This window comes from Diceros bicornis, chromosome 3 (assembly GCF_020826845.1).
Source record: "Diceros bicornis minor isolate mBicDic1 chromosome 3, mDicBic1.mat.cur, whole genome shotgun sequence".
NCBI lineage: Eukaryota > Metazoa > Chordata > Mammalia > Perissodactyla > Rhinocerotidae > Diceros > Diceros bicornis.
The window spans coordinates 68100832-68124012 of NC_080742.1; the positions used below are offsets into that span (position 1 = coordinate 68100832).

At 39.3% G+C, this 23181-nt stretch overlaps 1 protein-coding gene across 6 annotated transcripts in view; it reads left to right on the forward strand.

The window, feature by feature from the left end:
- The window catches only part of ST7 (suppression of tumorigenicity 7), a 254203-nt gene that overhangs the window by 219626 nt on the left and 11396 nt on the right, over positions 1-23181 (forward strand). For 5 of the 6 annotated variants that reach the window (XM_058528823.1, XM_058528829.1, XM_058528848.1 and 2 more), the window contains one exon: positions 14361-14511. In XM_058528823.1, the coding sequence (XP_058384806.1) occupies positions 14361-14511 (151 nt within the window). Of the gene's footprint in view, positions 1-14360; positions 14512-23181 lie in introns of those variants that run through there. The other variant, XM_058528868.1, reaches the window with a different exon arrangement.

Consider the following 23181-nt stretch of genomic DNA (forward strand, 5'->3'; position numbering starts at 1 on the left):
CTCTTAACCATCACCCTCCACTGCCCCCCATCCCACCAGGTGGCAGACCAGCCTAGGCTTGAACCCTTCAAATAATGGCAGCACGTCGTTTCCCAAGGCACTCAATTCCTTGTGGACAATTCAGATGTCTTCAAGATATTGTCATATCTTAAACACTTCCATGGCCTTTTTTTCTTTATCACAGGAAGTTGTCAGTGACCCACCACTGGAATTTTCAGTGTCTACATGCTGTTTTACCCAAGTATTGTCTGCCTGGAAGGAGAAAAAAATACCAGATATGATAGCTGAGAACTGCCTTCCGTAAATTTCCAGCTTAGTTCCATCTGGCATCTCATTAAGCAAAAGTACATAGTTAATATTTCAAGATCCAATGAAAAATATTAGTTATTTACTCGTTACTCTTAGGAACACTCTTCACCTACAAACATGGGGAATAGGGAGTAAGTGTCTCTCCTAACCACAATGCAGGACTGGGAAATAAATAAAAATAGTAAGAAGCCACAGGTCTGTATTCTGAAAGAGCCTCTTAATTAGTCAGATTGTAAACACAAGGATTTCTGAAGTTTTGGATTGTGGCAGATTATAAGGAGGAAGTAACCCACAGACTTCTCATTACAAATCAAATTGTGTTACTCCCCCCTGAGGAACTGCAGCTGTGTCCCCAGCCCTACAGAAGAAGGTATAAACTCCTTGGGTGGTTCTTCAGGACCCTTCATAGTTTGACCCAACTTGTTTTTCGTTTTTTCCAGCTCCTTCTGACAGTCTGTTCATTGTTCCAGAAACATTCTTCTCCCCTTCCCTCTTTGCTTCCTCTGAGGATATCCTACTCGTCTTTCACCCCTGCTATTACAAATCACCGCCAAGAAGCCTGTACTTTCCTCATCCCAGAATCAGTCTCTCCCCTCTGTGGTCCCTCATCCCAGAATCAGTCTCTCCCCTCTGTGGTCTTTCACTACACTGCATTGATTATGTACTCACTGTTTACCCTTCTTTGAGGGCAACTAGGGGTGTTAGGATCTTAATGATGCTGTTGATTTTCAAGAACTAGGTACACAGTTCAGAGAGACAAATCTCCAAACCATTAGAGGATGTTTTCCATTTGATGGGATTAAAATAGGAGCTTTGAATTTAAAGGGAGTATTCTCCATTTTTTACAGAAAATTTCACTCATGTGATGCTGGACAAACGAAGGGCTATGCTCATCTCAGTTCTATACTTTCATCTATGTATTTTATAGTTTATTGGATTTTTAGCTTTAGCTTTTGATTCTGTTTTCCCTGCAAATATGATTCCTGACCCACCGTGCTCTTCCTTAGCAATGTCGAGATTTAAGTGGGAGGGGGGCATTTCTATCAGTGATTCATCCCTCTACACAGATCTGAGTTGTCATTAGTGCCCTATACTCTTAGTATACTACATCTACATTGCAAAGCTTTCCCTGTGAAGAGACACAGTTTTGGTTTGAAGGATGTTACATTAACTCCTTCAGGATGCTAAAAATAAATTTTCATTTTCTGACAAGTTTCCTAAAAAGACTAAATTATTGGTTTGTTACAAGCAGTTTTAGATATGTTTTTTTTCCTCTGTAGTGGTATTCTAAAAATAATTTTTTTAAATATTAAACTATAAAGAAATCATTCATAATCCCAACATCTAGTCGTATTTAAGACTATTTTCTTCTAGCCTTTTTATCTATGCATTTTTAATACTTAAGGAATCATAGTCAAACTGCATAGTCATATTTTAAAAAATTAACATGGGGCTCTTAACTTGGGCTTTATGGTTTGATATTGGGGGTATGTTTATTCTTTCTGGGGGAGGATCATCAGATTTGCATGGTTCTTTGACCTTAAAAAGTCTGTCTTCTAACTTAAAACATTAAAGTCCAAGTCTTTTAGCCATATGCCTTTGAACACACGTGCCTTCAAACACTTTAAAATATTCTTAGTAACTGTTTTCTGAATGATTTACTTCCATATTTTTTGTTATAAAGAACACATATCATGAAATCTACCTTCTTAAGAAATTTTTAAGTATTCAGTACAATATTGTTAACTATATGCACATTGTTGTACAGCAGATCTCTAGAACCTTTTCATCTTGTATGACTGAAACCCTTTATCCGTTGAATAGCAACTCTCCATTTCTCCCTCCCCCTAGCCCCTGTAACCACCATTCTACTTTCCACTTCTATGAGTCTGACCACTTTAAATACCTCATATAAGTGGAATCATGCAATATTTGTCCTTCTGTGACTGGCTTATTTCACTTAGCATAATGTCCTCCAGGTTCATCCATGTCGTAGCACAGGACAAGATTTCCTTCTTCTTTAAGGCTGAATAATATTCCATTGTGTTTGTATATGTATCCTTTTATCTGCTGTTGGAAATTTAGGTTGTTTTCACTTCTTGGCTGTTGTGAATAATGCTACCGTGAACATGGGAGTGCAAATATCTCTTCAAGGTTCGGTTTTGAGTTCTTTTGGATGAATACCCAGAAGTGGGATTGCTGCATCATATGGTGGTACTATTTTTTTTTGTGAGGAAGATCAGCCCTGAGCTAACATCTGTTGCCAATCCTCCTCTTTTTGCTGAGGAAGATTGGCCCTGAGCTAACATCTGTGCCCGTCTTCCTCTACTTTATACGTGAGATGCTGCCTCAGCATGGCTTGACAAGCAGTGCGTTGGTCCGTGCCTGGGATCCAAACCTGTGAATCCCGGGCCACCGAAGCAGAGCACACGAACTTAACCGCTACACCACGGGGCCAGCCCGTGGTGGTACTATTTTTAATTTTTTGAGAAACCTCTATACTGTTTTCCATAGTGGTTGCACCATTAACTTCCCACTAACAGTGCACAAGGCTTCCAATTTCTTCACTTCCTTGCTAACACTTGATATATATATTTTTTTGATAGTGGCCATCCTAATATGTGTGAGGTGATATCTCATTGTGGTTTTTGTTTGCATTTCCCTGGTTATTTGTGATACTGAGCACCTTTTCATGGACTTGTTGGCCATGTTTTCTTTGGAGAAATGGCTGTTCCAAGTCTTTTGCCCAGTTTTTAATCAGGTTGGTTTTTTTTTTTTTTTTTGCTATTGAATTGTAGGAGTTCCATATATATTTTGGATATTAACCCCTTATTACATATATAGTCTGCAAATATTTTCTGCCATTCCATAGGTTGCCTTTTCACTCCGTTGATTGCTTCCTTTGCTGTGCAGAAACTTTTTATTTTGATGTACTTCCACTTGTTGATTTTTGCTTTTTTTGCCTGTGTTTTTGGTGTCATATCCAAGAAATCATTGCCAAGACCAATGTTATGACGTTTTCCCCCTATGTTTTCTTCTAGGAGTTTTATAGTTTCAGGTCTTACGTTTAATTCTTTAATGCATTTTGAGTTGATTTTTGTGTATGGTACACAATGTGTCCAGTTTTATTCTTTTGCATGTGGATATTCAGTTTTCCCTGCACCATTTGTTAAAGAAAATGATTTAGTTCTTGTGTCCTCTATTGTAGACATCAGGTTGTGGTCAACTCTAATAGTGAACCTCTTTGGGCATAAAGACTTTTTGGTCTTTAGGATTATTTCCTTAGGATAGATATATAGAATGGGAATTACTGAGTAACATAGAGAAGCACTTTAGGGCTCTCGATATTTATTGCCAAATTGCTTACCAAAAAAGATTGTAGCAGTTTACACTCTCTTCAGCAGGTGACTACCATTTCATCACACCTTCACCAGCATTGAGCAATTTGTTTAAAACAGAAAAAGAAAAGAAGGAAAACAAAAAACATATATGATTTTTATTAGGTACAAATGGAATTCTGTTCTTTTAGTTTGGATTTCTTTGCCACTACTAGTAAGGTGGAACATTGTTAGCCATGTGCAGTTATTCTTTTCTGAATTGTCAGGCCTGTTGTGTAGACTTCCCATTATTAGTGGGAAAACATCTTAATTATAGTGATGAAGCAAGGTATAGCAACATAAAGGTAGGCAGACCTGTGAGGTATCATTGAAAGAGTTCAAAAGTGTTCAGAACAAGAACTGCCACTACTTCCTGTCCACGGGCCAGAGGGAACTATGGGAAGGGGGGAGTTAATTAGCTCCCTGCCCATTTCCTTTTTGATAAAATGGGAATAAAAATATAGGCTTCCTAGAGCTGATGAAAAGTAAGTGGAATTATGTTGTGTAAATCACCCAGTACATAGTAGGTGCTCAATACATGTTGGCCCCTTCATCATCTCTTCCCTTGTACCTTCAGCTCTACTTCTGCACTGGCAGGCTGGGTGGAAATAGAGGCTGCCTAGAAACATGCATTAACAGGGACTTCTTGGACCACCCTAGTCTGAAGAAGGACAACCAGAGAGTGTAACAGTAGCACTGCAATGCCCCGACCTTGAGTCCCCACAGGGTCCCTTCAGGCCTCCATATTTGAGGGGAGGCTCTAGCATGTTCTGGCTACAACTATTGTCTTCAGGAATTCCCAGTTTGTGACTGTTTGGTGAGTTCTTTGCTTGTGGCTGATTTAAGAGTTGCCTGTTTCCGACCTCTGTCTTGTATTCTTGTCCTAGCATAGCCATCCCTCCTCCTTGCCACCAAAAACAACAACTAACTAATAATAATTTATTATTATTTTTTTAAGCAATAAACATTTTTTCCCTCCTAAAACAATCTTAATGTGAAACCTTAATGAACAAAGCAGGTATAAAAGCAGAACTGCTCTGGTAGAAACTGAGATGAGAAGGCCCAGGAACCCGAAGGCACCTCTGCAACAGTTTAGAAAATAACAGAAGGCTGTGACCCATTACCACCATCACAGGAAAACCCCAAGCTTGCGAGGTCCCACACATAGAACAGGAGGCCCCACACCCATTCTGAGCAGCAGCAAGGGACTGAGGGAGCCCCAGCTGCTTGGGATGCCTGGGTGTTGTTGGTGGAGCTGTTGAGGGTGAAAAAGCAAGAAAAATTACTAGCACCAATGCGGGAAATCTTTTGTCTTCATCTTGCCTGAAATCCCAACACTATTAAACCATGGTCTCTTCTCACTGGGCCCACGTGGAGGGTAGTCCACTGCGGTGCCGGCGCCAGGGGACTCACCATGCTCCTGAAGCTCATTTTACCAACAGTGCAGCCCAGGCTTGAAAAAATATTAAAGTGAGGACTCAGCCTAATCGATAGTTTTTAAATTATAAGTCTAGGAGCATGGAAAGTCATAAGAAAATAGGAGAGAATGAAGAATGTTATGACAGAAATGCATTCCCATTAAAAATTTCCATTTTTTTTTTTTAAAAGCTCATCTAATGTTAATCTAGGAACTCTAATTTCATGGGGATTTTAAGAGTCTTGTGAGGGAAAACAGCCTGGTAATTGTATATGCTAATGGAGTATCCACAGGACCTTGTTATAGTGATGGAAATTCTATTTCATGTAAACGCTGAAGCAATCCTCCCTTTATATCTTGGTAAAGGTGATTGACAGAGTATAAAATTGCTTTTTAATCCAATTTATGAAACAAAACATGTAGTGGGTTTTAGCATTTAAAAATGCTTGAAGTGTTGAAGCAGAAACTCAAAATACCCTGGCAGATTGTCTATGATATTGTATATCAATGGTACATTTCAGAAATATTATTTCAATATAAGTTTCCTTGAATTGAGTCGTATTTTGTTCCAAAGCTTTTTTGGATTAGAGTAAGGAGAATGTATTATGGAAATATGACCCAGAGGAAAGTGTGTAGAAACCAGGTTTTAGCCACATTTCTCAGGAATAGAAAGTTTCTAAGAGGTCTCTTTCTTTAGCAAAAAGCACGGTAGCTGCTCCCACCAAGGCCACTGCCACCAAGGCCACGCCCACCTCAGTCACCAGATCCTTTGGCCTCTTGTTAAACCACATCCTATTTCATTTCTCCTCAGCATTTGGTCCCACTGACCACATTTGCTGTCTCGAGGCCATCTTGGCAGCTCCATGCCGCCTTCTCTCTGTGTCACTCCTGCATCTCTGAGAACTCTCCTCCTACGTCGTTTCCTCCCCTGCCCATCGCTCAGGTTGGTTCTCTGGGGAGTACCATTCACTGCCCTCTCTTTTCTTGCTTGAAGCTGTCCTGGGAGATCTCATGTGCTCCCATTGCTTCAGCTTCTGCCTCTCCCGGCACACCTAAATCCATGTCTCCAGCTTCTCTCCAAAGCTCCAGACCTGCACACCCAGCTGCCTTCAGGCTGTCACTCCAGGGATGTTTTGCAGGCACTTCAACTGTTTTTGTTAACCTTCCCACTGCTAAGCCTCTTCCTCCTCTGGTGTCTTTATCTTAGCTAATGATCTCACATTATTCTAGTTTCCTAAACTAAAAATTTCAGTTACTCTTGATTCTTTCTCTCACCCTCACATTCAGCCAGGACCATGTCCTGGGGAAGTTTCCCTCCTCAGTTTTGTCACCCCTTCACCTGGACCATGACAGGAGCTTTCTAAGACTTGGCTAACTTCAGTCTCTTCTCTGTCCAGGGGTCCTACACATGACTTGCCCATTTCATTCAAAACCGCAGACTGTACCAACTCACTTCCCAGTTGCCTCCTGAGTGGTTAGTTTTCAAACTGTCTTCCTAGGAGCTGTCAGGATTCCTCAGATCTGTCTTGGGTGCCTTCCCCAGGGTCCCCCACAGCTTTGTTTTATGTCAATTTCACATATTCTGTTTTAAGTTTCTTTTTTTCTTTTGAACAAATTTTTCTGTGTTTCAAAGCTTGAAAACTGTGAAATAACTAAGGATTAAGTTCATATTCTTTTTTTTTTTTTTTTTAATTTTTTGTTTATTGCAGTAACGTTGGTTTGTAACATTGTATAAATTTCAGGTGTACATCATTGTACTTCTATTTCTGCATAGATTACATCATGTTCACCACCCAAATACTAATTACAACCCATCACCACACACATGTGCCGAATTATCCCTTTCACCCTCCTCCCTCCCCCCTTCCCCTCTGGTAACCACCAATCTAATCTCTGTCCCTATGTGTTTGTTTATTGTTGTTGTTATCTACTACTTAATGAAGGAAATCATACGGTATTTGACCTTCTCCCTCTGACTTATTTCACTTTGCATAATACCCTCAATGTCCATCCATGTTGTCACAAATGGCTGGATTTCATCGTTTCTTATGGCTGAGTAGTATTCCATTGTGTATATATACCACATCTTCTTTATCCATTCGTCCCTTGATGGGCACTTAGGTTGCTTCCAAGTCTTGGCTATTGTGAATAACGCTGCAATGAACACATGGGTGCATGTACCTTTACAAATTGGTGTTTTCAAGTTCTTTGGATAAATACCCAGCAGTGGGATAGCTGGATCATATGGTAGTTCTATCCTTGATTTTTTGAGGAATCTCCATACTGTTTTCCGTAGTGGCTGCACCAGTTTGCACTCCCACCAGCAGTGTATGAGAGTTCCCTTCTCTCCACATCCTCTCCAACACATGTTGTTTCCTGTCTTGTTAATTATAGCCGTTCTGACGGGCGTCAGGTGATATCTCATTGTAGTTTTGCTTTGCATTTCCCTGATAGTTAGTGATTTTGAACATCTTTTCATGTGTCTGTTGGCCATCTGTATATCTTCTTTGGAGAAATGTCTGTTCAGATCTTTTGCCCATTTTTTAATTGGGTTGGTAGTTTTTTTGTTGGTAAGATGCATGAGTTCTTTATATATTTTGGAGATTAAGCCCTTATCAGATATATGGTTTGCAAATATCTTCTCCCAATTGTTAGGTTGTCTTTTCATTTTGTTGATGGTTTCCTTTGCTGTGCAGAAGCTTTTTAGTTTGATGTAGTCCCATTTGTTTATTTTTTCTATTGTTTCTCTTGCCCGGTCAGACGTGGTGTTTGAGAAGATGTTGCTAAGACTGATGTCAAAGAGCGTACTGCCTATGTTTTCTTCTAGAAGTTTCACAGTTTCAGGTCTTACATTCAAGTCTTTAATCCATTTGGAGTTAATTTTTGTATATGGTGTAAGGTAAGGGTCTACTTTCATTTTTTTGCATATGGCTATCCAGTTTTCCCAACACCATTTGTTGAAGAGACTTTCTTTTCCCCATTGTATGTTCTTGGCTCCTTTGTCAAAGATTAGCTGTCCATAGATGTGTGGGTTTATTAAGTTCATATTCTGGAGCATATCATGGAAGGCCTTTCACAACCTACTTTTCCTGCTTCACTCCTTTGGAGAGTAGCATAAAACCTGAGTTCCAATGCAGTTTCTGTCACATACAATTTGTTCAACCTTGGGCAGGCTACTTAACTTCCCAAAGCCTCCGTTTTTCCATCTGTAAAATAGGAATAGTAATATTAGCTCCCTCACAGAGTTGTTGTAAGGGTACCTGAGATAATGCTTGACATCTGTTAGTGCTTAGTCAAAGTTGGCAATTACTATCATGTTAGTACTCAAGTGCCTCAAGATTACAAGTGCATTATGCCCTTTGATGCTTTGGTGCCACTGCCCAGCCTTGCAGTGGCTTCTGCCTCCCTTCATCTTTGCAGATAAACTCTTGTTTATTTAATAAGACTGGCTCATATTTTCCTTTTTCTGTGAATCCTTCTCATAGACAAAGCTTCTCATTTGCTGCCTTAGTACTAAGTATATACCTCTTACTAAGGCAGTCTTCATGTTGAATTTTATTGTTCCTTTGTCTCTATGTGTGTGCGTGTGTGCGCACACACACACAGACACATACTCCTACATTTCTACAAAGATTAAGGATCATCAAGGTAGAGACCTGACCTGATTCATGTCCATGCCCTTGAGGTGAATTGTGAATGCTCCCATATCTGTCTGTGCACTTGGGGTACACTGTGGCACTCCTGTATCTTTCCTTGGGATACATTGTGGACACTCCCGTATTTTTTGAATGAAGCAAAGTAACTGATGAATAAATAAGTGAACCAGCAAGAAGCGGTCACCCTGTGAAGAGGACCCCTAAGTGGTACTACAGATCACTGGGTTTAATTTGGCAGTTTGGCTTTGCTTTGTGCTTGTTTCCATATTGGTCAGTTGATGACCCCTGGTAGCCACTTCTCTTTAGCTGATCTGCTTCTACTATAAAATTGCTGAAGTATCTCTAGAAAATGACTCAGTTATCTATGGGACACACACACATAAAAAACACAAAAAAACCTCCACAATAATATGAACACTTCATTTTTTTGTTAGCAAAAATAGCTACTAATTAGTGAATACTTACGTGCCAGGTACTGTGTGAATGCTTTATATATGTTATCCTATGTAATCTTCAAAAGTTAAAACTGGCAAGATGTGTATTTTTGTTATTCTGTTTTAGCAGATAAGCAAGCTGAAGTTGAAAGAGATTAAATAACTTGTCCAAGGTCTCACAGCAGAACAGTAGAGCCGGGATTCAAACAGTGGCTCATAGTGACAGAGGGCGGGTGAGGGGAGGGGAGGCAGGAGGCTTTGTGCACCTCATTCCCCATCACAGCATGATCTGAGCGAGCCATGGTTACTTGCAGTATTTTTGTCCTATTCCGGTGTTTGTCTTACTGAGTGCAGGGAGTAGGCAACATTGAAACTCAGAATATGTAGCAAGTCTTCCAAATGGCACTAGTTTTATTGTCTGAACTCTCTACTGATGGTTTAAAAATGTCCTCTCTGGGCTTACAGCCTCTTTCAGAGACAGTTGCACCAAAGCACTGTGGACAATCAAAGAATTGCTATCTCTAGTTATCTTTTTTGGTTTGTTTGTGTGGTTCACTTTTTGTGTTTTTGATGCAGGTCTAGAAAATAGGTTTGTATTTCATATATACATACATACACATGCATATCTATATATAGAGAGAGAAATAAAAATGCTTATTACAGAAAACTTGGAAAGCACAGGAAAAGCAAAAAAGAAATTAATCTCCCATAAAATCAAATATTTATCCACCATTAACATTCAGTCAGTGACCTTGCAGTGTTTTTAATGCCTACATATACACTTTTATTACCAAAATCATAATCTGTATGGTATACTTATTTTTTTCATTTAGTAATGTATCATGAACATTTCCTCATGCTAATAAATATTCTTCCACTACCTGATATTTGGGAGCAACTTGATAGCCGTCATCTAACTGTGCTGTAATTTAATTAATCTGTTCTTTCTCATTTTGTTTAGTCCCATATTTTTGCTAATGATTTTCATATGACTTCTGCTATTGTTGGTATTGAAAATCCAAAAAAGCGGTATGCATTAACTCCTTGACATTAATATCTATGTGAAGGATAACTTTGCGATCATTTTTACTCAAATTATTATAGAATTTTAAGACCTTAACAGAAGAGACCTGGACAGTCACCTGGGGTAGCCTCTGATGGGCCAAATCTCTCCTGCAGCCTTCCTGAAATGTGAGCCAGCCTCTGCTTAAATACCTCCATAAGTAGGCAGTACTCAGCTCCTCTCTATGTATTCTGACTTCATATGTTCCTATATTAGGCATAAGGAACTACGTCTGACAAATGGATTTTGAAAAGTTGCTTCCGAAACCTTTAGAAGCCTATACTTTAAGATCAATGTGATTTGAGAATCTGGGAAGGAAGTTAGAGGCAGCATGGCAGGCAAGATAGCACAGAATGCTGGCTTAGCTAATAGAAGTCAAATAATTATTACAGACAGGCAGAGAGTGTTCTCTGATTTGCAAGCTTCAGTTATTCTAATTAATTTCTGCATACTTGTGGATAGGGATCTGCCCTCTTCCATTTATTTTTCTCTTGACAAGTAAGATGTGAAATGTTGTTCCATGCCTTTCTAATTTAAATGTTGCACATGTTGAGAACTGATCTTGCCAGCCATTTTAAGCCTGGCCAAAAACATAACACATTGTTTTTATTAGCCTTCATCATTTGGTTAGAGCCAACATTTTGTTTGGAACTATACAGGAGTATAAATCTTCATAGGCATAACCTATTTCTGCCATAAAGTAGATAGAATGAGAATGTAGCTTCATTTCCTTGGTGAGTTGCTCTGGTTAGCCTCACAAGGCTGATTAGGCCAGAGAAGCACATTTTGAGAGACTTCTTAGGAAGTGAGATTCATGCTGTCAAGGATCTTATGATTCAGCTGAGGGGAAAGACACACAGATAACTAATATAAGGCAGTGTGTGAAAAGTACATACACAAAGATCAGAGGGAGCTTAGAGGAGAAACAGAACATTAGCTCACGGCCCACATTTGGGGCTGTGGATGATGTCCTTGAAGCCATATGCACCACATTCAGTCTGCAGGCTGAGTAAACTATCTGTGTCACATACATGTGTACTACTATTTTCCAAATATATGTGGATGCCCTGGTGGCCAACAATGCTTTTAAATGAATTCTTATTTTATTACATTTATTGTAGCTTTTTGCCATATTGTGTATTTTCAATCAATAGATATTACGCTTATAGTTCCTATCATGGGCATCTGTGAAATGTTTTCATGTTAAAAATTGCTTTAGTTACTTGAAGATCGGAAACTTCCATTGTCTACAGCAGTGCTGTCCAATAGAACTTTCCGTGATAATGGAAATGTCTCTGCATTGTCCAGTACGGTAGTCATTAACTACATCAGCACTCGAGGACTTGAAATATGGCTAGTGAGACTGAGGAACTGAATTTTTAATTTTATTTGATTTTAATTGATTTAAATTTAAATAGCCACATGTGGTAGAGGCTACCATATTGGAAGTGCAGATCTATTGTATCCCTTTGTAGGTAACTTTCTAAAAATCCTTCCCACACCCACATTTCCTCTGCTCTGCCCTCTCCTAGTTTGTTTTGACTTCTGCCCACAAGTGAGGTGGCTACCAGGCCCATTTCTTCTCAGGAATTTTATTTCTGAAGTTTCCTTAGACCGACTGAAGAGTTCTCTCATAGATGCTTAATGAAATGACTTTGAAAGCTTTTCCTAATCATAGAAATAAAAGGAATAGTAGTTTACACTTTTCTTTCAGCCACCATCTGATATTCAGGGACTTGAAGAGGTTTCTGTATACCTGGGACACATGAGCTAGTGGTTTTCATATTTAGTTTGTTTCAAAGCTCATAGAGCATGACCCTTCTTTAAAAATTGACTTTTTGGTAGGCAGGTGGTTATAAATAATTATTAGAAACTCAGAAATCAAAATCTTATTCTAGAACACTCATTAGGCAAGAAATTTTCCCTTTCCTTTGTTCTCCTTATGATTATTAAGAGTAACCAAATAGTCTTCCTTTTCTGATTTACTTTGAGACAGTTAATACAGTTCATAGCACTTTGCAAGTTATATATTGTCTTTCACATGACTCATAGCCTTCGAGTCTTTTGAGATCTTCATGGGCGGTAACAACATACACTATAATGACTTCTATTAAGGTAACAAAATCACCAGAGGAAAGCCAAATATCTCTGAACATAAAATACACCTTTATATTTATATTATAGTTGATGTTCATTGTAAATATAGTGCTAGTTGGAATATTAGGTAATTCAAAGTCATTATTTTTCCCCAAAAGATTTTTGTCTTGCACTGTTTTAAAATAAGATGGAGGAGGAAAGCAGTAACTTGTAGAATTCAAAAAGGCATATGACAGGGGCCAGCCTGGTGGCATAGTGGTTAAGTTTGCACACTCCACTTCAGTGGCCCGGGGTTCGCAGGTTCAGATCCCGGGCACAGACCTGCACGCCGCTTATCTAGCCATGCTGTAGCAGGCATCCCACATAAAGTAGAGGAAGATGGGCACGGATGTTAGCCCAGGGCCAATGTTCCTCAGAAAAAAGAGGGGGATTGGCGGCGGATGTTAGCTCAGGGCTAATCTTCCTCACAAAAAAAAAAAAGGCATATGACCAAAAAGTACTCTTGGAACTCATGCTTGAGAAGTTCCCATCAAAATAATAAACACTGTTCATGGACCAGCCTGGGAAGAGGTCTTTCCATGGAGATCTTTCCATGAAGGAGGGCCTTCTATCTCGCCCACCCCCCAAGTGTAATGGTTGTATCACTGTTTTCTGGGTGGGCTTTCTCACTTCCTTCCTCTTCCTTTTGGAGACCTGAGGCTTGGAGGTTTCTTCAAATAACAGACCCAGAGCAAGAAAGTTTCATTTGCTGAACCAAGAGGACAGACTGTGTCCTCCCGGTGCCTGCTGGGCAGTACACCTTGACAATGAGTGTGCCAATGGGAAAGGAAGCTTAAAGGCAACTGCACCCAAGGTGTCCAAAGCATATAAATCCACAGTGAGATGGGAATGAAACATTGATAGGTGTATCATAATCTCCATTCTGTATATCAGGATTCTTCTGTTCTTCACCCTCTTTCATAAATTTCCCCTGACAGATAAATTCACAGACATTTTGTTTCTGACATTAAAATTGTTGAACATCTCTTCTCTTAGCACTTGCTTTTGCTGTGTTTGTCCCATTTTAATTAAACACATCCCTCCATTGGCTGCTAATCTCCATTTTAAAGGAGGTACATGGGTTGTTGCGATGGTGGTTGGTGGTCGTATATGTCTGTGTGTGTGGGAGACGAATCGGTAGGGGAGATAACAAGGAGTGGACACAGGGAGAACGCAGCCAGCAAAGAGAAGTTAACATTTGCAAATGTGAAATACCATCCTAACTTGCTTCCCTTTCTACTCTATAGTAAATACAGAAGAATACAAATGAAAACTTCGTCTTCTCTGAGCCCCCAGGAAGAATATCCATTCTTGCCCTGTACTCCCACCTCCTTTGTAGAAGATAGGAATGAAGAGGTGTAAACTGAGAACTCTCCAGTCTTTGGGAAAAGATTTAAAGAACATTGTATTTTGGGGTCTGTACTGCTCCCCTCTTTGGGTCATCCTATGCTCAGGCTGCCACCTCTTCTCCCTCCAGCATCTGAGCAGCGATGGGTGGCCCTTTCCACAGGACTAGGTCGTTCTCCTTGATAGATTTGTAAAGAAAAAATAATGGGCAGTGCTAGTCAATCTCAAGTCTCTAGTGCAGTTGGTTTAGTCATATGACTTCTTAACCTTCATGTGTTCATTATATACATTTTCATTCTGGTTACAACATTATACCAAATTATCGTGTCTTCTCAATTTTCCTTTTTGCTGTTTGAGTCTACATATATTTCTTTGATTAAGCATCTTAGCCTGAAAGCCTCTGATCCTCACTGTAGGAAACCAGTACAAGGCTAATTATCTGTCAGCAAACTTTGAATTGCTGGATATTTTAGTAATTGCCTTCAAATACAGTAATGAGGTTGCAGGTTTTATGAAATGCTTATGAGTGGTGGCTTTAGGGAAATCACCCTCTCTATTTTCAATATTGAATTCCAAATTACTATGTATTAACGCATCTGTCTCCTGTCTTTTTTATTTCAGTACCTACTAGAAATGAAAAGCTTAATCCTACCCCCAGAACATATCCTGAAGAGAGGGGACAGTGAAGCAATAGCATATGCGTTCTTTCATCTGGCACACTGGAAGAGGGTGGAAGGGGCTTTGAATCTTTTGCATTGTACGTGGGAAGGCAGTAAGTAATTTTCTTTCTTTGAAACATTTTTTTAAGAGCTTCAAAAGATGCTAAAACTATTTTACCCTGAGTGTTCATAATGAGTAATGAAGATTTGCATATCTATAGCTCTTCTTGTCTGTGATATTCCATCACTGAGAGATGGTTAATTACTTAGGCTCTCCAGTTCTCCAGTGGTGGTGAGTGTTCCTGTGGTGATGCCATCTCTACAGCTCAAAAAGGCAAATTTATATAATGAATGGGATGAATCTGGACTGTTCTGGCAGAGGAGCACTCTACACCCGGAAAACCTACTTTGGAGACTTGGACAGCCCCTCGGCATCATGGGAATCTTTGGCATGGGATTAGGCCTTGTGCTGGGCTCTGATTACCACTTGGATGGCCTTTCTAGGAGGGTTAGCTCAAGAGCCACAGTCATCCTCCACTGGAGCTAGCTTGGCCAAACACAAACAAGCAGCAGTTATGCTTCAGAACAAGAGAAATGGCCATTGGACTGTAGTGTTTGGTGGCAGATGTAGCATCCGTGTGTGAGTGGATAAATGCCTGTTTGATGGACATAGAGATAAATCAATCTGAGTACGTGCTAGGTACCATCATTCTGTGTAAGGAGAAGAGGCCCTGACGGCGGGTGAGACATACTCCCTGCCTTGGAGAATTGTCTTGTCTAGTTGGGAAGAGTAAGCCACAGCACGTAGCACCTGCCCAGGGATTTTTCAGAAGGGAGAGGTCTATGGGGTGGAGCAGTCGTGGGTAACCTTACAGGTCATATGAGATTTGAACCAAGCCTTGAAGAACTAGGACAGTATCATAAGCAAGGACACTGTGTGAAGAAATGCTGAGTGGTGGGGCTGTTTGGGAGAATGTAAATTAAGGAAAAATGCCCAAGACTGTGGATTATTGGACAACATGTGTGTTGACACTCTGTTATTATTAATTTAAGCAAAACAAGTACAACATGTAGCATGGAGGATTTTTTTCCCCCTTATGGGGAAACAAAACAAATATTAGAGTCTTCTGATAATTTTTTCTTAGTTCACCCCTACTCTGATCAACCTCACAAATGAATGTCTTTTTAATCCCTTTCACTCTGTTTATCTTTGCTGCTTTCATTTTCATTTTGATAATCTTCTGCTATTCCCTTTTCCTGCCCTTCTGTAACCCACCAGGAATCCAAATTGTTGCAGGATGGGAGGGGGGCACACAAACGGGAGTGGGCAAAGTAGGTTGACAGAGATGAGACCCATGTTGATTGAAAGTTTTTTGTTTAGTTGTTTTGAAAATATTTCTTTAGAGAATTAATAGCTGGTCTACTTAAATAATTTACTATTTATAACTTGAGGGATGTTGACTTGATCAATGCTTCCACCCCCACGCTGTAAGTGTGATAACACCCCAGGTGTCCTGGTCCTGGTATTTGGATATGCTAAGACGTAGCACATCTACCCAGGGCGTGTGTGGGCGCGTGTACAATCTCCTCTGGCTGGGGCTTATTGTTGCATTTAAGGTGTTCCATCCAGATGAGACAAAAAGAATTTTTATTTAAACTGAGATTTAAATGAGATTTAAATGAGATTTAAATGAGATTTAAAATGAGAAAGAGACAGACAAAGCCCAACAAGATTGAACATGAGAGGCCTCACCTAGTGTTAGTTGCAGAAAAATTAAATGAGCAAATTGGTTTACCAATTAAGAACATATTTATAAATTGGCATCTTGGACACATAGTAATAAAAGCTTATCAAATGGATCTGATTGATAAGAAAGTTACTAGTCCTATAGAAAGGATTCAAAGAGGGATGGGGCAAGAAGTGATAGAGACACGGTGTTAGGAATGACATAACCAAAAAAATAAAAATCCCATGAGGAATAACTGGAAATTCTGTTTGGAAATTATTTACCCATATAATCAGATAACAATGGGGAGATGCTCTGGGAAGGACAATGAGATTTCAAGAAATGTGAAGTGACACAGTGAGCACCAAGATCAAGCAGGGTAGTAATGTTGGGGGAATGTAATTACCTCAAGTTAGATGGGCAGAACACTTTATTAGAATAGAAAGAGGAGGTGAATTTTTAGACATAAAACAGTATGGCAAGGCAGTCAGGGAGCTATAGGAAAGGGAAATTCTGCACATTTGATCCTTACAGATAAATAGGAACACTCCAGGGAAATTACACTGCTGTTTAGTTTTCGAAAAGAGAACCATACCATACAGTTTTAGAAAAGAGAACCGTGAGAGTGCTTGCTAGGTACTAACTGCCTTGGAGAATACCAAGAATCTTGAAGAGTGTTTGTATAACTGGGTAATTTACAGAGGGTTTGCATTTCCATCACTTCGTGTACTCCTCCCAATAATGTTCTGAGAGGTGGCCATCTCAGTTGTTCAAGAGAGGAACAGATTCATTGAGATGAGTGACTTGTTAAATGTCCTGCAGCCTCTGTTGGTGGAGCCAGGATGTAAACCCAAGTTCACTTTTTCTTCACTGCTCTTTTCTATAATAGCAGCTATGTAGGCCTTTCCTGAATGGATTAAGGATGAGAGGATCAGTCATTGCTGAAATATTTGCTTGGAAGCCCTCAATTTACATCACTACTTACGGACTACGGTATACTTATTCTTTCTCTAGTGTTTAGAAAGTTAATCATTCTATATGAAATATTTTTGTCATTGAATATTGACTTAAACATTTTAAATATAGAATGAGCCCAATTTTATATAATATAAATTTTATACATAAACAAAGAAAAAGACTAGAAATAAATACATCTTTAAGTGAATTTTAAGTGATTTCTTTTTTTCCTTCCTATTTGTATTTTTTCAATTTTCTACAAGCATAAATATGCATGTGTGTATATGTGTATGTGTGTATATATGTAGTATATATTTAGAAAAATAATTTTTCATTAGAAACAGTTTTGGTCCTTTTTAAAAACAAAGCTATAAATCTGTTGTGCAATTTAGAAGAAAGAATTACCACTGCAACTTCAGACAATTGTGTGCAATCTTTTGACATCACTTCTAGGTCTGTGTACATTTGAAGTTAAATTAATTGGAGGTATCAGAGCTCTGGATTTAAATCAGAGGACTTGGATTTGAATTCTGACTCGGCTACTCACAGTGGTATTTACTTAACTTACCCAGTTTTTGAAAACTGTGAAGCACTGATGATATTGAATGCCATCGCCCCACGCCAGGTTGGTGGGCTTCAGGGCAGTTGCGCTGAGGGCAGCTGCAGTACTGAACCGCTCCCTCTCCCTCTCAAGAGGTCAGCGGGCCTCCCCAGACAGCCTTTCCCTGAGCGCAGAAGGCCGCACTTCCTCCAGTGCACCACTTGGTGGCGCCTTTTGACATCTCCAGCCTCATAGTTGAGGTTTTCTCCTTTAAATCATTTTTTTCTTCATTCTGAAATTTAAGGGCATTCCTCAACTCCTTTCCAACTTGCCCTTTTCATTAGAAAAGAAGTTCAGGGAGGAAGGTAGCAGTACCTAATTCACCAGGTTCCATGTTAAAAATGAGTATTCTTTTAGTCTTTTGGAGATTTAAAAAATTGTTCTGTCAAAAATGTTGGTTAGGGGTGCGGATGGAGCTATGTTTTGCTTTGCTTTTTAATGAGTTTATTATGTTGGAGCATTAGTCATCTTGCAGAATTAAATGAGTTTTCCACCAATCAGGCTGAAATAACTCACATTTTTGATAAAACCCCAAAGTCCAACTGATGCATGGCAGAGATTGTTTGGGTTTGAAACATATGGTGGTTTAAAAAAAAAACAAAAACTAAGTCCTCAACCACAAATACATCAGCATTTCAAAGGTTTCTAAAATCTTTGATTCATCAGTCTCAGCCTCTGAAATTACACAATATGTTCCTCAAAGTCAAGATAATCAAGAAAGGGGAAAAATTTTAATTTACAAGATTTAAAAATATGTTTCTTAGTTCATTACACAGCTGCCACTTTATCTGAATTATACGTATTTTAAACACTGTCAGTTCTGGTTATCCTCACACACACACACACACCACTGCAGGTGTGAGTTGAATATAAAAAACAGGTATGAATGAGGGACCTCGTTTGAACTGGGTCTTATTTACAATGGTATTGTGTCCTATGGGGCCCTATTTTAAGTGGCACAGCTTCTGTGTTACCTGTATTAATTACTTGTGGCCTTATCTCCCTCCTGCCTTGATCTTTTCAAGGCTCTGTTTTGGCTATATTTACTTTATAACGCAGGGTAGTCTGCTGGCCACAACTGTGAACTTTAAGATTCAATTTTCTAGTTCTATATATCAGAAGACTAGTATGCCATGGGGTAAATCACTTAGCCTTTCTTTGTTTCCATTTTTAAAACTTGGTCAAGTAAGACTCTTTATTTTCTTTTTGGAGATTTTTTTTCCCAAAGAATTTACTAAATAATGTATAAGATTTGAAGGTGGTGTTTCTTAGGGGGACTAAGGCAGAGTGTTCCCTTTGAGAGGAGATAATGGCCCATTGTTGAAGCATAGGATGAGATGCTGATTCTAATTTATTCTCTTTGAACCTGATGGTAAATGCTACTTGCTGTAAGATGTGGTCTTTAGGGCATTTCCTCTAACCAAACCTTTCCTCCAAAAGGCTGGCACCTTTTGGACTGCTAAAGAGATTCCCCCACCCCTCACCCCATAGATCTAAGGCTAAATTTTATAATTTTGGAGAAAGCAATGGTCAGCTAAAGTCCCTGATCATGGCTAACTTATGCTAATAGGCAGTCTCCGGATATCACATGATGCTTCCCCACCCACTGCCCAGTAGAACCAGCTTGCTCCTTCCAGTTATTCAGTCTCAGTGACTGACCGTAATTTGGATCCACTTGAGTTTTTAAAGGGAAAATTCTGTCTCTTCCTGACTGTGCATTAATTTATTCATTTATTTAGTCAATGAACATTTATTGAGTTTCTCCTTTGTGCTAGGCATTGTGTTGAGGATACCAAGATGAATAAGACTCTGAAATGCTTTGAGGGAAACATTAATATGTGTGGATATACACTGACATATACATAAATACACACATATATAGACATCTAGTGTGGGTACAAGCAGTACTAGTACAGAGTGTTAGAGTGTTGAGGGTCACTAACAAGTTAGTGACTTGGCTGTAAAACTCCAGAATTTCCCTTCAGAATTGGATTGGAACATCATTTACTCTAACCAAGGGAAAGTGATTTTCCCAAGGCCACATAACTAGATAGTGAAGGAATGTTGATCAGAACCTAGGCTTTTGACTTTTGAATTTTCTTTATTGTTGGGCCCAAATGCCTCACAAAAGACAGATAGCTTTATGGCCCATTACCTACATTGCAGTCAAAAGTGAGAACATAAAATTTGTATTTTGATGATAATTTTCTTTCTATTGTGTGCACTTCTAATTGTTTACAAACAAGCAGCATTTTTACTTACATGCTAGAGTATGACCTGATGGAGAAAGTAGAAACATTGGGTTTAGTAGAAAGAGGAAGTAAAGAGAACATTAACTTTTATTGAGCGATCAGGTACTGTGTTTAGACACCTCGACCTTTGCTGTTGCACTTGAACAGCCTCTCGAGGTCGGTGGTATTCTCATTTTTACAGATGAAGAGCCTGGACACAGATGAATGACCCACCCAAAGTCATACAGTTGTTAGCCTGGTCAAGTTTGACTCATCCTTAGCTGTCACCTCCACTGCTCCCCTCTTACATATGCACAGCATCGAGGCGCTATCACAGGGGAGCTTTCACACTTATTTTCATGATTATTGGATCATCTTTTTCCTGCCCTGGGTGAGCTCCGTCAGTGCAGGACAGTGTGCGCTTGGCTCACCTTTCATCCCTCGTCATGAGGAAGGCACGCACATTTTGGCCAGGTAGAGCTGGGATTCAAATCCAGTTCTCGCTGTTAGCAGTAATCTGTCTGTATAAAGTTCTCTGAGATCCTCTTTGAAAAGGCAACATAGGCAAATCAAATATCAAACATTACCTTCTATCCTTGTCTATGTAGTGGGTAGAGTGAGAGGTCATTAGAAATTGCTGGGAAGATCAGGAATTAATTGGTTCATGTATCCATCCTTCTGTCCATTCTTTGGTTCTGTTGATTCTTTCTCCAGTGTTGGTGGAGAGTATCTGATGCGCACAGCACCGATAGGCTTGGAGCCTAGGAAACGTGTCTGGTCAGGGATAGAAGGCAGTAGTGTAATGCCTCAGACTTCACAGTGGAGGGCCTGATGTGTCGATTAACTAATTCCCAGTTCCATTTCACCCCTTCCACAAAGGCACGACAGAATCAGGGAGGGGCGGGAGATGGCCCACAAAGGAAAATGCAGAAATGCCATTTGTGTACCATGTGTTAACTCTGAGTGGCCCAGCTTTTTGTTTTGTTTTGTTTTTAACCAAATACGTGCATATTTTTAATTCTTCTGAAATGTATGTTTTTCAGATGAAGATTTTTGGGAGGTTTGTAGTCACTCATGAAATAGATCAAATTCAGAAACTAGATCAAATGACCTCTGTTTCTATCTTTATTTGCACTGCCAAATCAGTGTGTTACTACTTGCACTTGCAAAATTTCTGGACATTCAGCTAAAGCCACGAGGTTCTCATGGAGCAGTTGCCTGTCTTTGCAGTGAAAGGGAACAGGAGGTGGGAGGGGTAGCTGGCAAGTCTTATGCGGTGCCTCTTCCCGCTCTCTCCAGACCTCCACTGCTTATCTCACACTTCCTGGACCCTGCACAATAGGGTGGGTAAAGGATAGAATTGCAAACAGAAATTGTATTTGCCTTTGTTTATTGAAGCCAAAAGTCTTAATATTATTTTATGAACTCAACGTAAATGACAACTGAAATGAGAGAGAGAGATTTTAAGAGCACCATAAGCGTCTTTACAATCATGGGTGTTGGGTAGAGGGAGGACAATGCAGGAAGTGTGTGTGTGTATTCTTTTTTAAATTGTATATAATCAATGGCTCCACCCTCCAAAAAGATCAGAACTGATTAGAAGAACAAAAAGACTAACTTGATGCACAAAATTCTGTATGCATGCCAAATACTGGAGTAAAAGAAATTTGGCATCTGACTGAAAAGACACCAACCAACCATTTGATTTCTATGGTTGAACACTCTCAAGATCTTACATTCCTATATTTCATTTAAAAAATTGCTCCCTGAAGTGCAAACTGACTTCAATTTTGAATAAAATTTAGCATTCAAATTTATAGCCACTTTGAAAACAGAGAGTTTATTTATATCATATGAACCTTAACAGATTCTTAATTACAGCAGCCCTGTTGCACATGGAGAATTTGGATTTAAAAAAAAAAAAAAAAAAAACTTCCACGTAGTTTTTTCCACATTTTTGGGATGCTTTCATGGCGGCCATCATTTATGAGAAATGGTATTGAAATCCTGCTGTATTGCAGTTTAAATTTAAATGCACTGCTTCGCAGAAGAGATTTCAGCGTATCCTGCCTGTGAAGGCAATAAAAGGGTTTTTTTGGTTTTGTAATTTTTTTTTCTTCTCTTGCAAGCCGTTCTATTGAGAGAGATGCTGGTTCCTTCGAGTGATCTGTGTGTTAACAACCTGTGCAGGGAGCTCGTCTCTTGCTCGTTGTAGCGGGCAAAAGTCATCTTTGTTTGCATGAAAGAAAAAGTCTGATTGAACTAGGGTGAGCCTTTTATTTTAAGAAGAGTTAAAGTCTGGGGTGTTTTTAATGTTTTAATCTCTGTTTAAGAGGTTTCTGTTACGAGAGGAAAATTGATAACATTTTTACCTCAGCAAACTGCCAGCAAACTGGCTCTGCTCTAATCCCACGTTTATAGTGATTTATATTCTCCGTGGCAATGTGCTGTAACCCCAGAGTGATACCACTGTGGTGTAGATTGACTGCATTCCAAATGCTGGAATCACATACATAATGTTTTTACTTTTAAATAATATTCAGACACCAGAATAAATACCATATGTGCACTGATACTGGTTACAATGGAACCTTGTCATTCCTTGTGAGGGAGAACATTCTTTGTTTCTGATTCCTGTTTGAAATAAGTATGCAAAAGATAAATATGTACATTGACAGCATTTTGAGAAGGCTTAGGTAATTAATTACACAGCTGAGGATGTAGCTACGGTTCCTTGAAATGCAGCATTTAAGACTGAAAAGGTTGCTGTGTTGCCACCACCCCTCTTTGACACACATAAAGGCAAGGATTGTTATCTGACATTCCTAGTGTAGGGTGTAGGTTTTATATTTTATATCTATAGTGTGCTGTAGTTAAAGGACATCTGTTGAAGAAAAATTACCTCTGTGAGCACTGTTCATAGGAACCGTGAGACTAACATGCTGATGACATGATAACAGGGAGAGTAACACATGTGATCACGGGAAGGGATGGATTGATTGGAAAACCATAATTCAGTGTGAGACCTAATGTCATCTGATGCCACAAAAGCAGAATTTAGGAGGCCTGACATCATCAAAATACAGATAATCATTCTCTCCAGATCCATTTTTTTCCCACGTGATATTGAAGATTTAAAAGTTTCATAAGGTTTAGAAATACCTCCCAAGTCAGGCGTTTTTAGAGTTTTGTTCTTATCCGTCTTGGTTGGAATTCTAATCCACCTAGACATTTTTTTAGAATAGATGTAGTAGAATGCCTTTCATA